At 45.4% G+C, this 15,319-nt stretch overlaps 1 protein-coding gene across 1 annotated transcript in view; it reads right to left on the bottom strand.

Moving 5' to 3' along the window:
- The window catches only part of PLCB3 (phospholipase C beta 3), a 471,198-nt gene that overhangs the window by 33,844 nt on the left and 422,035 nt on the right, over positions 1-15,319 (bottom strand). Inside the window, exons 5-6 of the mRNA XM_086936724.1 lie at positions 2,375-2,454; positions 584-637 (exon numbers count right to left, since the gene is read on the bottom strand). Coding sequence (XP_086792850.1) covers positions 584-637; positions 2,375-2,454 — 134 coding nt within the window. The remainder of the gene's footprint in view (positions 1-583; positions 638-2,374; positions 2,455-15,319) is intronic.

Genomic DNA, 15,319 nt, shown 5'->3' with positions numbered 1-15,319 from the left:
TGCACTGTCTTTGTGTGCACGGTCATCCTCTCTGTGGGCTTCATAAAAAGGAGGGTCTGCGGACACTCAAGCTGAGCATCTTAGAGGGAACATAGGTTAATATGTATGCGATCAGGGATCTCTTAAGAGAGCGAGAGAGACAAGCAGTAGGGTGGAGAGACAGAAAACTCCAGTGACAGAAGTGGTGATACCTTTACCTCACTGAAGCTCTGTAAAAATAAAAATTACCACATAGCAGCAGTAACAAGTGTGGTAAGGTGTGTATAAATGCACATTATCCCTGTGACAAAATGTACTGATACCCATTATTAGAGTGAAATGTGGATGCAATGATTTCTGGTGGTAAATCTGATGCGGAAGCTAAGAATGATCATCATACTCTAAATGACTGGCAGGGTCAAGAGAAAGCCAGAGGGCACTGAGGCAGATTGGTGGATGGACTGAGACAGAAACAAGAAGGTCATATAGAAGCAAGTGTTGAACGTGGACAGTGTAGCTAAAAGATGGCGACAAGCGAAGACTCTGGGAATGTGTGCAAGTACCCTTGCATGCAAATCAGACTTTATTCACAGGAGACACTTACTTCTTCACTGGAATCCTGCAGTCCTGGTTCACCTGTAACTTGAGCCTGGTGTAGCTGCAAAGAGGGAAGCACAAAGTGGAAACATGTCATTGTAATAATCTGACTGGTCACCTTAAGTCTGACTGCTACAAGACCCGCACCCCAAAATCTACCACGAACAACCAGGCGTTGTGTCTGGTGTGTCTGGAAACATCTGCCCATACCAAACCAGTTACAGAAAGGCCAACAATGATCGTAAGACGTGCCAATACTAGACCGGTCATTGCCTGACCAGGCAAAGCATGTTCTTAAATTCCAGATGAGGCACTGCAAGTGCTGTAGGTAAAAAACCTAAGAATGTGATATCTGCCACCACAGGACAAATCACTGCATGATCTACTACCAGCAATCCTGACATTGCAAGTCCTACAATTAAACACCCAGGCACTTACAGACGTGTGTCACCTGCAGGACTATCATTTATTAGACTTCACCACTAGGTGGATCTGTACTGCAATATATTTCCCATAGGCCTGTCTATACCTGTATAGGCATCTTCTATTCCTTTAATACCAAGCCATCCGCTATGAGACTACTCACCAAACCTACAACTATCAGAATGGCTACTTAAAGATATACCAGTAGTAGATCAGCTACTTAAACAAGCCCAGACTTTGCAAGACCTTTTCCTCCCAGGCCAGACAGAGCAAGACCAAATCACTACCGGAAGAGGCAAAAGCTGCCATTCCCACCAGAAGCAGCGCAGGACAGTCCACAATCAGCCTAGAATACAAAATCTCAGCCACCATTAGATATTAGAACCTACTGGCAAAACAGGGCACTAGAAAATCTGACACTACCAGACCAGCAACTAAGCCTTTCATAACCTGTTTCTTAAAACAAACTAAACAGGAGCTTACATTCTATTACCTGAAGCATGCCACGAAGAGTGGGATCATTTGAGGAATAATGATTACGCACTTATATAGCGCACGACTACCTGTAGGCATCTCGGCGCTTGTACGAATACCGCTGAGGAACCCTTCCTGGCCTTTCCCTGTGAGGAGCCCACTCCTGGGCCCCCCAAGGTGAAGTCAGGCATCCTCAGCGTTGTTGGGGCCGTTGTAGAGATTAAGCAAGCTATCGCCCAGAGGTGTAGAGTGGGACTCATGATTAGAATAGGCACCGAAGCGAGAATTATCAGGTCCGAGGAAATAGAGCCCAAAATCCACCGAGGCAGGAATTGAACCCTGGTCCCGGCCAGACTACTGCATCAGGGTCTGCCACTCTAACCATTGAGCCACACTTCTCCACGAATAGCTCTACTTTCTGAGATCTGAATCTATGACCTCTGTAGAACTACAGGCTTATCTCGGATTTCTCACTCTTAAGGGTCCATCTAAAGCAATATAAAATTCCCGCTGCAGAGCAGCCTATGAGATGTCCGTAAAATCTGAATTACATGAGCGATAGCTCTGCAGTCTCTTTCCAGAGTCTGCAAATCAGTTCATCTTGGGAGACAGCTCTCCTGTCTGATTTCTTAGTCTTGAAGACCTGCCCATCCTATGGAATAGATGTTGCCAGATCTCTGAATATGTACGGTTGATGTAGATTGACAAGAATCTCGGCTGATCCATTTCTGACACTATACCTTTGATGTACACATAAGTCCAAACTCTGCTGCCTGTAGAGTGAGAGTAACGTCAGGAACACCTCTCCTTTGGAGGAGTGAGTAAGCAAGGCACCTCTACTTTATGAGTAAGAGAACCCTTGTATGCGTTTGCTCAGTTAGGTGTTACAGTAACAACTTACGCTTTGTGCAAGAAGGTGTTTCGAGATGCATTGTGTGCCAGGATGTTTGTTGCCAACTTAAACAGCTCCTCGGTCCAGATCTGGGAAGAAAACACAAAAAGAAAACACAAAAATATAAATAGAGATGAGCATTAATGAATTATGAAGAGGAAAAAGATGGATGGAAAGAGGGAGAAAAACTGAGGACGCATGAGTGGAAAGTGAGTGGAAGAAGAAAGGGAACAAAGTAGAAAGATGCAGAACTGGAGAAGAGGAAAGGGAGGTTGGAAGGAGGTTTAAAAGTCTGGGAAAAGGAAAGAAGGAAAAATGGAATGGAGGTAAATGGAAGGGAGGAAGACAACAAGGAAGAAAGTAAATAAGAAAGGAAATAAATAGTTAGGAAAATGTGTGATTGAGAGAGAAATAAAAACAAAGAAAGGATGGGACATAGAGAGGGAAGGAGAAACTGGCAACATGAGGTGGAATCAAAATCATACAGGGAAGGACAGAGTCAGAGTGAAGTAAGCAGTGTGTGAGGGGAAGCGCCATTAGTTGAAAAGTGAGGGAAGAAGGGCGAGAGACTGGGAACAAAGATGGAGAAAGGGAAGAGGTAGAAAAAGACAGATTAGAAAAAAGAGGAATAGGAATATCAAACTAAGAGGAACATTAAAGATTTGAACTAAAGGCAAACATTTGCAATTGGACAAAAGAGCAAGGGTCTCAGTCAGTTCAGATGGAGAAAAACGTAAATCAATCCACAATGCATAAACTGCAAGGGATGTACTAGCAATTTAGCTCATCCAGTGCATACAAGAAAAACCTTTGCGTGCCCTGTTTGGAGAGTGGCACCCTCCCCCCACCCACTTGGGGATAGAAACAGTGGCACGCTCGCTCTGAATCCTAAAATCATGCACAACACCTGTCCCATTAATTAGTATTAAATCACACAGAACTGCCTCAGTAGTTCACAGTGAGCACTCGAACTTCAATGATAGTAAATCGATAAAGCAGATTTATAAAATGAAATAATTCAAATATCTACACTGTATGGCTATGGCGGAGGAGCGTCACCACACTGCTTTCTCACAGTGCAAGAAGGAAAAACAAAATGGTAATAACTTTTAGTTATTACCATTTTATGTTTTTTTGCCGTAGGGCAGGTGGGTGGGGCTGCTGTGCTCACAGAGCAGGGGAGGAGTGGTTTGCCCACTCCTGAGTGCGCAATGACTGTTTGGTCGGCCGTTTCGGGCCGCCCAAAACAAGTTATGCCCACCCCTACAGCTACTGGCTGAGCGCCGACCAATCACAACGCTCCATTTGAGCGTTGTGATTAGCTTAGCGGTGGGGGAGCCTGGCTGCCTGGCTGCCTGCTTCAAGTTCCGAACTGGAGTCGGACACAGGCAAGCAGGAGAGAAGACGAGGGACCTGGCGGCGATGGCAGCAAGGTAAGTTTTGTTTAGTTTTATTTATTATTTTTTTGGTGCAGCCCGCGGTCGACACCCCCACCCGCGAGCAGTGCCGGCCACCCCTGCTACACTGGCACAAGTGGAAAGATTAAGAAAGGTAGGTGTGTCTACCATGGTTATGATGTAAAATAGTAAAACATAACCAAAATAATTGTGGACGACGGGTCACCCACATGGTAGCTCGTGTTCAGGTCCCTCAGGGGCTGAAGAATACCTCTAATGATGCAGGCTAGGGCTGGAGTGCCAGCGTGTTTCCTAACCTTGAGCTGCAAAAGAACTCCAGCTTACGACCAAGCTACACAGCACTGCATGTACACACACACACACACCGTCCACTCTCTGATGTACCAGAAGACGTGCTAGAAAACAAAAGGCAGACGTGTCTGTCCCAGGATTGGCTCTCAAGAATATCACTTAATTGTACAGTTACCTCCCTCCCTCCCTGTCTGACGGCCTCCAGCTGCTGCAGAGCATTCTGGGATAGCCACTACTCTCTGCAGTTTTTACTATACTCATGGATGAAATGCCTATTACTTTGGAGTAGTCATCAGCATCTTGTCACTACCTGCTGGTACAAAGATTAAAGGTCACCTCTATTTCTGATTACTGAGTACTTTTGTAGCCTAAAAAAGAAGGCTTATATCAGAGCCTGGATGGCCTAGACAAGTACTACAGTTAGTGGAACCCTAATTGTAGACAAACAAGATATAATTATTATTAGGTCAGGACAAAAACAATTAAGGACTGTGGTCGTGGTACCCTTAACAATTTGTCTACTCCCCTTTCTAAAGTAGTCAGTCCCAGACTAAATTTGTGTACTTTATACTTTTTATTCATTTTAGGTTTGGGTCTTAACCAGTCTCTTAAGTCCAAAAACAAAACACGCTGTTTAGCGGGGGTTAGCGGGCTAGTGCATTTAAGCACATGATATTCACGACGCGCAGCGGGCGCGCCTAAGGCAAGCCCGCCTGCGCCCGTCCGCGCCAGTCCCGTGCCTAGTGCCAGCCATGCAGCTGGTTTTACATCCGTTTCCCAGCGCCACTGGTCCAGGTCGCAACTGTTGACCTTGAACACCGGAGCGTGTATTCCACGGGAACGTTGTAACCTTGCGGAACCTGAGCTGCCTTTCTATAAATGTAAGTGCTGTCCATTTACTCTAACAGCTCCAAAAAAAGAGTACTTATGCACAGGCTAATTCCCTTCCTATGCCTAGTCACGCTGGGATTATTACTGCAGGTTTGCTCAATTGCCGTTCCCTTCCTTGCCACTCAAGTGATATTTGGCTACTGCTCTACCACCAATACATGGGATCTGTTATTCCTTACAGAGACTTGGATCAAGGACTCTTCTAATCCTGATATCCATTTGGCCATTCCCCCTGGCTATCGCCTAGTGGGTATAAACCGGGAGGGCTCAAAAAAGGGTGGAGGTATCGCAGTTATTTTACGTTCTCATTTTAACAATACCTCCAGGAAAATTGCTAAGATAGACCCTATTGAAGAGATGTATTTCTCTATTCTGAATGCCACCTCTGCCATCGCTTCAGGAATTTTGGTTTATAATCCTTCTGGGGCTGTGACATCACCACTTGCCACTCTTTTGGCAACGATTGCGGATCTATCGTTAAAGCACCCTCATTTTTTAGTACTAGGCAATTTCAACCTTCATGCAGATGTGTACACTTGTACGCGAGCCAATAATTTTTTAGATTCTATGCATGCCCTTAATCTTACCCAGCAGGTACGGGGACCCACACACTCTGCTGGCCATACTCTTGATCTCGTCTTTTCGAACCTCCCTGGCTTTACTACATTACCTTCATTGCCCCTCACCTGGTCTGATCATTATCTAATTCCTTTTGAGTTGGCTGTGCCACGACCTCCTATGATCTCCTATAAAATCAGGGACCTTGGGAGAAAATGGCACAAGATCACCTGTGAGGCACTTGAGCCTATCCTGCCTCCTCGGATAGGGCAGCTCACTAACGATCTAGATAACAACGTATCCAAATTTAATTTGGTCTTTCATCAGCGATTGACCTGATTGCCCCGCTGGTACCTCTTGCTTCTTTAAGATCTAAGCCTTCGGCCCCGTGGTTCTCACCGGATCTGCGAGAGGAAAGAAGTAGGTGCAAGAAATTCGAACGTATTTGGCGACGGTCATATGATCCGGTCGCTAAATCTATCTATAGAACTGCCCTTAAGAAGTTTCATAGACTCAAACGTTCTATCATGAAGAGAAAATCAAGGCTGCTGAGAATTCATCCAAGACCCTATTTAACATCATTAAAGAATTCTCTAATCCCCCTGCCGTGGCTTGTCCGATTGTTGCTAGTCAGACCCTTTGTGATGGTCTATCAGAATTTTTTCATGATAAAATTATTAAGATAACGGACACCTTACATCACACTAGGATTTCCTTACCATCCGTTCCCAAACCTGCTCATAAGGACACTTTTGTATCTTTTAAACCCCTAACAGCGGAATATGCCCAGACTTTGTTATTTCGATGTAAATCAGGTTCTCCCCTTGACCCTGCCCCTGCCCCTGCACAAGTATTAAGCAATCTGGCTCCGCTGCTGCTTAATCCACTTCTTGAGATGTGGAATCTCTCATTAGCCTCTGGCCTATTCCCTTCTCTTTGGAAACAGGCCATGTTAATTCCTATCCTGAAAAGGGCTGATGCTGACCCAACTCTCTTTAGTCATTATCGACCTATCTCACTCCTCCCTAAGCCGGCGAAAATCTTGGAAAAAGTGGTGCAGGAGCAGCTTGCGGAACACCTGGAATCAAATCAACTTCTTCATGTTTCCCAGTCGGGCTTTAGGCCCGGCTTTATCACTGAGTCTGCACTTCTGGAGGTGTCGGAGGCTATTCGAGAGCGCGCGGATGCGGGCGAGGAGGCCATGCTGGTCTTCCTCGACCTATTCGCGGCCTTCGATACTGTCTCAACGACATCCTGTTAGATCGCCTCCAAGATACTGGCATGGGGGGGACCCCTTTGCGTGGGTGAGATCCTTCCTAAGAGATAGAACTCAGCAAGTTTTCCTCCGGCCCTATGCTTCTGCAGAGAAACCTTTGATATGTGGCGTTCCGCAGGGTTTGGCACTCAGTCCCCTGTTTTTTAACGTTTACCTTGCACCTCTGGCAGATGTGGTTGAATCCTGGGGTGTCAGAGTGATCTCTTATGCTGACGACACTCAGCTTGTGTTTTCATTTAGAGATCACTCTGAAGGCAATTTGTCCAACTTTCGACAATGCATGGTCAACATCTCCTCCTGGATGACTACCAACAATCTGAAACTTAATGCGGATAAGACTGAGGTCCTATTTTTCAATCAAAAATCTCCTCTCCCGGCTGGAGTATGGTGGCCTGCTGAATTGGACCCTGCTTCAGTTCCCGTCTTATCCGCACGAAATTTGGGCTTTCAATTTGATAATGCTTTGTCCTGTAAGACCCAAGTTAATAAAGTTTCAGCAGCATGCTTTGGTAAACTGCGTATGATTAAAACATGTTTCCCTTTTCTTCCGCTTGACTCACGGAGAACTGTGGTTCATGCGTTAATCACGTCCCATTTGAATTATGCAAATAGTTTGTATGTGGGAGCCCCGGCCTATCTGATTAAACTATTGCAGATCGTACAGAACGCCGCGGCCAGGCTGATCTGTAACATTCCGTTTCGCCACTCCATATTTGGTTAAACTGCATTGGCTGCCGGTGTCCTATCGTATTCAATTCAAAGCATTGGTCATTGCGTTTAGGGCGCTCAATGGTCTGGGCCCTGCTTATCTGAGACGCAGGTTGAAACCTGTTCAGTCGGTTCGTGTTCTCAGATCTAATCATCTTCGCCTCTTACATGCCCCCCGTTTCCGTCTTTCTAGAACGGGAGGTCGGGCTTTTGCTGTGGTTACTGCAAAACTCTGGAATCATCTTCCTCCGGATCGGAGGTTCATGACATCAGAGTCACTATTCCGGAGTAGAATTAAAACCTGGCTATTTTCTAATGTCTGGACTCCGCTGTGCCTCTTTTGGTTGACTGCTGTTCGTAGCGCCGGGACACCCCCGTTGGGGGTAGCCGTGCGCTTTATAAGCTTCAAAATAAATAATTATAGGGCCCTTCCACTGCGAGCTTCCTGGGGTCTCTCTTCCTGCCGTCCTCTCCCGGCCAGTGTGTTTGGACCCAAAAAGAAACAGACTACTTGTCCTTTGGTTGCATACAAAAAGGGGGAGTGGGGGGGGGGATTGTGCACTGTCACCAAGTCCCTAACGTGCTGTGCCTAATGTGGTTGGGGAAACATTGGTGCCATTAGTGCCCCGTTACTCCCCTGTACCAATAGCTTGTAGCCCGGGTAAATGTCTAGGTGTGTGTCACCAACTGGGTGTGTGTCACAAATAGCCCATGGGTCAAGTATTGTATCAGGAACCCCTTGTGGGTCTGGAAAGTATGGAATATTAGAATCCCCTATATGGTTATTTATGGGTGGATGATCAGGAGAGACTTGTGGCTGCTCTGAGGGCAGGTGTTCTGGAGAGTGAGGATGCACTGGCCTAAGTGGTCTCAACTTTTGTCAATGGCTTTGCAGGCAGAGAGATTCTGGTGGTTTTCTGTGCTGATGATGAAGACCACCATTTTCCAAAGGCAGTAGGGTTCCGAATGCAAGTTTGCCAGAGTTTGCAGGGGTTTGGGCAGCTTTCTTCGAGGTACTCACATGCCCTCGTAGATTTAGATCAGGGCCAGAGTCTAGCTGTCTCCACTGCTAGCCAGCAGTATTGGAACATCTGTGGGTGATGTTTGCACCTCTGTGTCCACCGGTTCGTGTTCATGGTCCGTTGACTGTTCTACCAAGATATCGGGAGTGCTGTCTGTGTGTTGCTGCATGGTGGAATGGGTCCAAAAATGCTCTCTTCGCTGGCAAAGTGTCTTCTTCAACCGGAGTGTAGTCTGGGAGATGATCTGGAAGTCCAGGCCAGAGGCCAGGTGGGTGGTTGGAATTGTAGAGTAACAACAGCTGCCGTTCGGTTGGAGAAAATGAGCCACTGGGAACAGCCTAGTTGCGGAATCGAGCTTCAGTCCCAAAGCTGCAAGATGGCTGTCTGAACCCGATGGCAGAAAAAACAATCTAACAAAGAAGCCCAGGAACATGCGCGTTTACCACCAGTGGAGAAGTCACTATATCTCCTGACTGAAACACTTCTTCGAAGAAAAACAACTTGCAACTGATGGAGCCCAAAACTAGATGGCAGGATATGCTAAGCATAGGTATCTACAGCCAACACATGCTACAATGTGATATTTTCCAAGTGTAGCATGTGTGGCTGTAGCTACACATTCTCTCAATAGACTGTTAAGCACTGTCTTCCTTTAGCGGTAGCTAGCAAGCAGATGTGTTTGCAACCAAGTTCTTAAGATTGCTTGGTCAACAAAATACTCCTAACAGGCCTGGATATCCACACAGTAGTGTTTGGTGAACATGTATGGTGTTGAGCTTGTAGCAGCTTTAAAGAAATCTGCAATAGGAATCTTTCCCAAGAAGGCATTAGAGGCTCCGTTTGTCGTAGTGGAGTGCACTTTTGGTATTACATGTAACAAACACACACTTAGCTTCAGTGTAGCGCAGTGTAACAATCGATCTTGCAATCACACCCTTGGAAATGGGCTTTCCCATGTCTCGTCTGGCAAAGGTGACAATTATTTTGTTTGACGTATGGGTTTAGTTCTGTCAATATAGTATATTAGTGTCCTTTTGAAATCACCTGTACGTAATGCCTTTCCTGCTACAGACTCTGGAAGTGGACAGAAAACTGACAACTCAACTCTCTGGTTTACTTGAAAAGCAGAAACCACTTTGGGAAGAAACTTCTTGTTTTTTCTCAAAACTAGCCGATCCCAATACACATGAATGAATGGCACATCCAATGTTAGTGCTTGTAGCTCACTGACTGTTCTCATAGAAGTGATGGCAACAAGGAAGGCTACCTTCCAAAGCAAGAACTGTAGTACAACGGCTCAAATGGAGGCCCCATTAATCTTATTAGAACTATGTTAGGATTTGTGGCAGGCACTGTAGGTGGTTTGGGAGGAATCACTCTTAAAGCCCTCCAGGAAGGCCATGTCCACAGGTTCTTATAAAAGACACAATGGTTTTCTATTTTGCATGTTAGCAGAGACTGCAGCTAAATGGAAACATATATAAGTGTACACCAATGATGCTTTTTTTACATGCATACATAGAATATGTCTTCAACAAGTATTAGGGGGTTAATTTGCTTTTTCAAACAATAGTGGACAAATATCTTCCACCATAGGAGGTGAGTGTGGTGAGTATGTGCCTCGTGCATGATTTTTGCACACTCCTCTGGGAGGTGAAGCTAACCAAACTAAGACCTCAGTGCCAGATTGCTGGATTCTGCTGGCTGAGGTTTGGATGTCTGAGCTGACATTGATGCTGAGTGTGGAGATCTGGTTAAAGAGGTAGCTTCTCGTAAGGATGCATCTAAGTTGCTAGCAACATGAGACCATATGGCAGTCTGTGACAAGAGGAGGAGGGTCTTTAATTCTCGTCATATTCTCTTCAGAACTTATGAGGTCAGAGGCAGTGGAAGAAAAGTGTAAGCAAATATCTATGACCAGTCCATCCATAGTGCATTACCCATGGACTGTGGGCTCCTAGAGGGAAATGTTTTGCATGGAGAGTGTTGACGAACAGATGAACTGTGGGTGTGCCACATTTGTGTCCATACTTGTGAAGTACTTTAGAATTCATTGTGGACTTGCTGGTGTACCCTGCTTAACAGGTCCACAGAATCACTATCCAAACCAGGAAGTTCTCCCCTAAAAGGAGCATGCGAGTCTGAATGGCCCAATGACCAATGTTTTGGGTCAATGTTGACAGATGGAAGGAGAGAGCCCCCACCATGTGTTACTGGATGTACTACATTTCTGTCATGTTGTATCTCTTTATGAGGGTTTTTTTGTCTCGAAAGAGTGAGTAAAGAGAGTACCAATTGGATTGCTGTGAGCACCACAAAATTGATGTAGTACCCCCGATGCTCTTGCATCCAGGTCTTCTGCACAAACATGTTGTTGATATGTGCTCTTCACAGCAAGAGTGAAGCATCCAAGGTAATTGTCACTTGTGGTTGAGGTTCAAGAAAAGGTCCACGAAAAAAATGCTGTTCCACCACAACAGGGTGCACTGGATTCAGGGCTCTTCCAACACTAGATCTTCCCATTGCACCACTGCTTGTCACCATTTCCTCACTGGACACATTGCAGTAGACAAGTGCAGCCTTGAGTACAGCGCTATTGCTATACATCAAGTCATCACCCCACCAATTGCCTTACTGTCCTCACCATAAGAAAATACGGCATGTGAAGGAGGCAGCAGTCTTTGGAATGCTGCTACCCTCTTTGTTTGGATAGACTTTCCCCATGACTGAGTTTAACACAGCCCCTAGAGAAGTTTGGATCATCTGCTGTAGTGAGATGCAACCTGCTGGCATGGACTGTGAACCTTCGCTTATGCAACATGGACACTCTTGTCCGAGTATATGCTGAGCATTGCTTTCAGCTGCTGCTCTTTATCAAGACAATCGTCCAGGAAAGGAAACAGGCAAATGGTGTTCATGCACAAATGAGTAGCGACCAGCTTTCGACGTATGGTAGATACCCTTGAGGCTGTAGCGACTATGAAGGTGAGAATTTTCAATTGGTGGAGTTATCCACTTACCACAAAGCACAGGTAGCAGGGGAATGGCCTCCTACAGGGTGAGCATGTTGAAGTACTCCGAAAAGAAGTACTGGTCTGGAGGTCTAAGATATAAGATGTGCCACAGAATTCCATCCTTCTTGGGGAAAGGGTAGTACAGGGAATAGACGCCCTGGCAATGTTGGTGTTGGGGCAAAGGCTCCATTGCACCCTTACTGAGCAAGAGCCTTTTTTCCTCCTGCAACTGTGTCAGATAATCAAGATGAACTGCATGAGTCTGAGGTGGTGTGTTTGGTGGAGTCGTATCAAACTCAAAGTAGTAACCCTGCCGTATGTCTGGAAACCATTTGCCCGTCGTTAATTCTAATTTTTGAAGGACTAACCACAGTCTTCCCTTGACAGGTTTTGTGTGATCAGTGGTATGAGAAGCAAGTCACTGCTTAGGGGTGGAGTGATACCTCCCCCCCCCCTTTAACATGGAAGCCACCTCTTCCAATGGCCTTGGGCACTTCGTCCTCCTGATTGGGTTGTTGCAGATATTATTCCAGTTCTGTAAATAGGGTTGCTGACCTGGCACACCCTGTTGGTTGTTACCAACGAAAAGCAGCTTTTGGCATTGACGTCTGCTTTTATGGTGCCCTTTTAATTTCTTTCAAGCATATTGTTGATCTGAGGGACAAGCAAATGCTCTCCATCAAAAGGGACATTAAAGAGGTGTTGTTGAACCTTTGGACATAAGCGCTCTAAGCCATGCATGAGGTTGGGGAATAACACTGGCATTTGTCTCGCTTGAAGCAGTATCAGCTGAGTCCAGGATGCAGTGAATGTTTGCACTGAAATATGTCTTTCTTCCCGCCACTATATCTTTTCTTGCGCTATGGTTCTGGCAGGTGCTACAGCAACAGTTTAATTTCCTCACATTGACCAAACCGACCGAATTAGCAATCCACCACTGAGTGGCTGCGTCCACAGCCACCCTATTGTCCACTGCATTTATGTTTTTTCTCTCCTAGTTTGGAGAGGGGACAACCCCCGTTGCCTGGGCATGTACATGCTTGCTTCCTGACTGTTTGCACAACCAGGGCGTTCGGTGAAACCCGCCTCCTGATGTGGACAGTGTTGCGGAGGGCACCTAGATATGTCCCTACTCTTATTAGGGTTCAGATAGAACCCGAGTTCTTCCAATAGTAGCTCCTCAAATGTGAGTTTTCTTTTCCCAGCAGGCGTTGGCTGTGGTGTATGCCCTACTGAGCAGTGAACGTGCAATGGTTTTCCCCATCGTAGGGTTGATTTTACACTGCCTAACATCAGGCACCTCTGAGAGGTCTAAGGGGCAGAGATATCAATGGTCTAGCTTGGTGTCAATGCCTTTTTCATAGCTGACATAGGGGTGACGTTTTGAGTCAACTTCCATGCTGAATTTGGCTCAGAGTTGTCAATGGCTCGATCTGACTGGGTGTCGGCTGTTGCAAAGGTTCAGGGCCCCATGCCAAAGGCTTTCCTGGAACAGAAGCTGTCTCTTGAGGTTGAGTGGTCTCGGAATCTGGAACCGAACCCAAACGTCAGAGACTTTTGTGTCCGGTATCGGGGCTAGATACATTATTCCCTTTAAAACTGATGCTTTTCCGGCTGTTGAGACTGTCTCGGTCATTCCTCGGTGGGTTGGTCTTCAAAATGGTTGTCAACAATTAGTGGGCCTAGGCGTATTTACACTGGGCCTTTTGACTGGCTCTAGAGACATGGTATTTTCCTCAACATCGGATTTATGCAAGCTGGAAACCTCTAGTGCCTCTCCATTTGTCCTGGTATGAAGCCTGATCCCCACACCCACTTGCTCTTCGGTGTTTTCGATGTCTGCGGCATTGAAGATGGATGCCACTTCAGTGGTGTCCAGGTGCTGCATGTTGTGATGGGCCCAGTGGCGAATTTGTCAGTCCCAAATGGTCTTTTATTTTTGAATGCCCTGCATGAGGTGCAGGATGTCTCCTTGTGTTCTAGATAAAAGCACTGGTTATGCATCCCAAATTGATCAGATTAGGATTTTTTTCATTACATCTTGGACAAAACTGGAATGTAGTTTACTCCATACCTATACACTGCTCCACTAACAGTCATTCTAGGTATAACCTGTGTTCTGTAGGAAACCATGCTGAGGCAGTTCAGAACCGAACACTGCAGTCCCAGTTGTTGGTGACGCATCTTCTAGCGATGACCAGAAGCCTCGATGAATGAGCCGAAAGAAATTAAATTCATTGACTGTCCTAGAGCCTGAGCTGAAGGCGAAACCCGATGGCGGAAAAAAATGAAGCATTTGCAATGCAATCGGTCTCGCCTTTGTTATGTTATTTTATATTTAATTTATACAGCGTACGGCCACTCGAAAGTGTCCCGGCGCTTGCTTCAGAAAAAGAAAAATGCACACTAATCAGACTAAAAGAACAACGTTTTTTGTTTTTTCTTAAACAACAATGGGTCCTGGGTGCCCTGAAGAGCCTAGGGCCGCCTGTTTTTGGGACCTTATCTGTATTTAGCTATGCAGCTCATTAACCTGGGTGCTAAAACAGCTACTGTTCTTTAACATGGAGGGAAAGTAAGCACCAAACTCCGGAACATGCCAGGCATGGAAACACACACAGAGAAATACTGCCTATCAGCAGGAAATTGTAGTGTCCAAAGCTCTGTTTTTAATATAAAATCAGCCCTTTTGGTGGTCATACTACTGAAAATACAAGATTGAAAAATATATTATTGTCTACAGGTGCTCGTTAAATACAAGTTTCTATGGCCTGGAATCTATGGAATGCTAAAGTGATTCTGGTATTTACCTGACCTCTACTGGTCGTTTTCTAGCAAGACAGTTAAATAGAGTCAGTTGAACAGAAAAAAATAGTCCCTAAGCAAATGCGGAAGCAGACCAGTCCTAAGGCTGATCTCCATATCCTAGAAAGCACATACAACAGATCTTCCAGACAGTCTGGGAAAACAATCTGAGGTGGGGCCACTGTCCTGGTACATTGTGGGCTAAGGAAGGGATCATGGGACATTTTGCGAGCAAAACTTCTTCAAACAAAAAAAGATGACAAATATCTAGATGGCAGGAGGGTGCAGAGCATCAGTATCTGCACTCACACGTGCTACAAACCAATAGTTGGGATGAATGAAGGTCTTGTTGAATTGAATGGAACGTTAAACAAAGAGCAAAGATGAATCTACTATTTAGTAAACATGATTCTGGAAGTGCTACCTACAACACATGTACAGTAGAAATTAAGACATACCCCTTTACTGATGAACATGGAACAAGGTTTACATTAATGCAACGGCTCATCCAAGCTAAATCGACAACAAGCTCTAACATTTCAAAGCCCATCACACACCACAGCAGGGTACCAAAAGAGAAACTACATCTGTGCACCATTGGCAAAAAGAAACTGAACGCTATGCATAACACACTGTGAAATTCTGACAATAATAACCCAAGATGAAATGTTACAGAGCAGTAAACTGGTGCTTTAACCTTCAAGATATCTAATGAGAATAAAAACCAACGAACACAAACAAATAACTGCCTAAAATAAACTGAAAGCAACCACAGATCAAGAAATGGAGACAAACAGACAGGGCAAACCTGGAATCTAGAGGAAGGCCAGCTTTGTAAGGCATGTAACAGAGATTTCACAGAAGATGAAACACTTTCCTTTGCACTTATCAAAAGTGAAGCAACAAAAGACCTGACCTAAGAGATTTGTTAACAAGAATCAGACTTTCAGAAACTATGTGGCAGACAAATG

Source organism: Lissotriton vulgaris, chromosome 9 (assembly GCF_964263255.1).
Source record: "Lissotriton vulgaris chromosome 9, aLisVul1.2, whole genome shotgun sequence".
Classification (NCBI taxonomy): domain Eukaryota; kingdom Metazoa; phylum Chordata; class Amphibia; order Caudata; family Salamandridae; genus Lissotriton; species Lissotriton vulgaris.
This window is presented reverse-complemented; position numbering and strand designations above follow the sequence as displayed.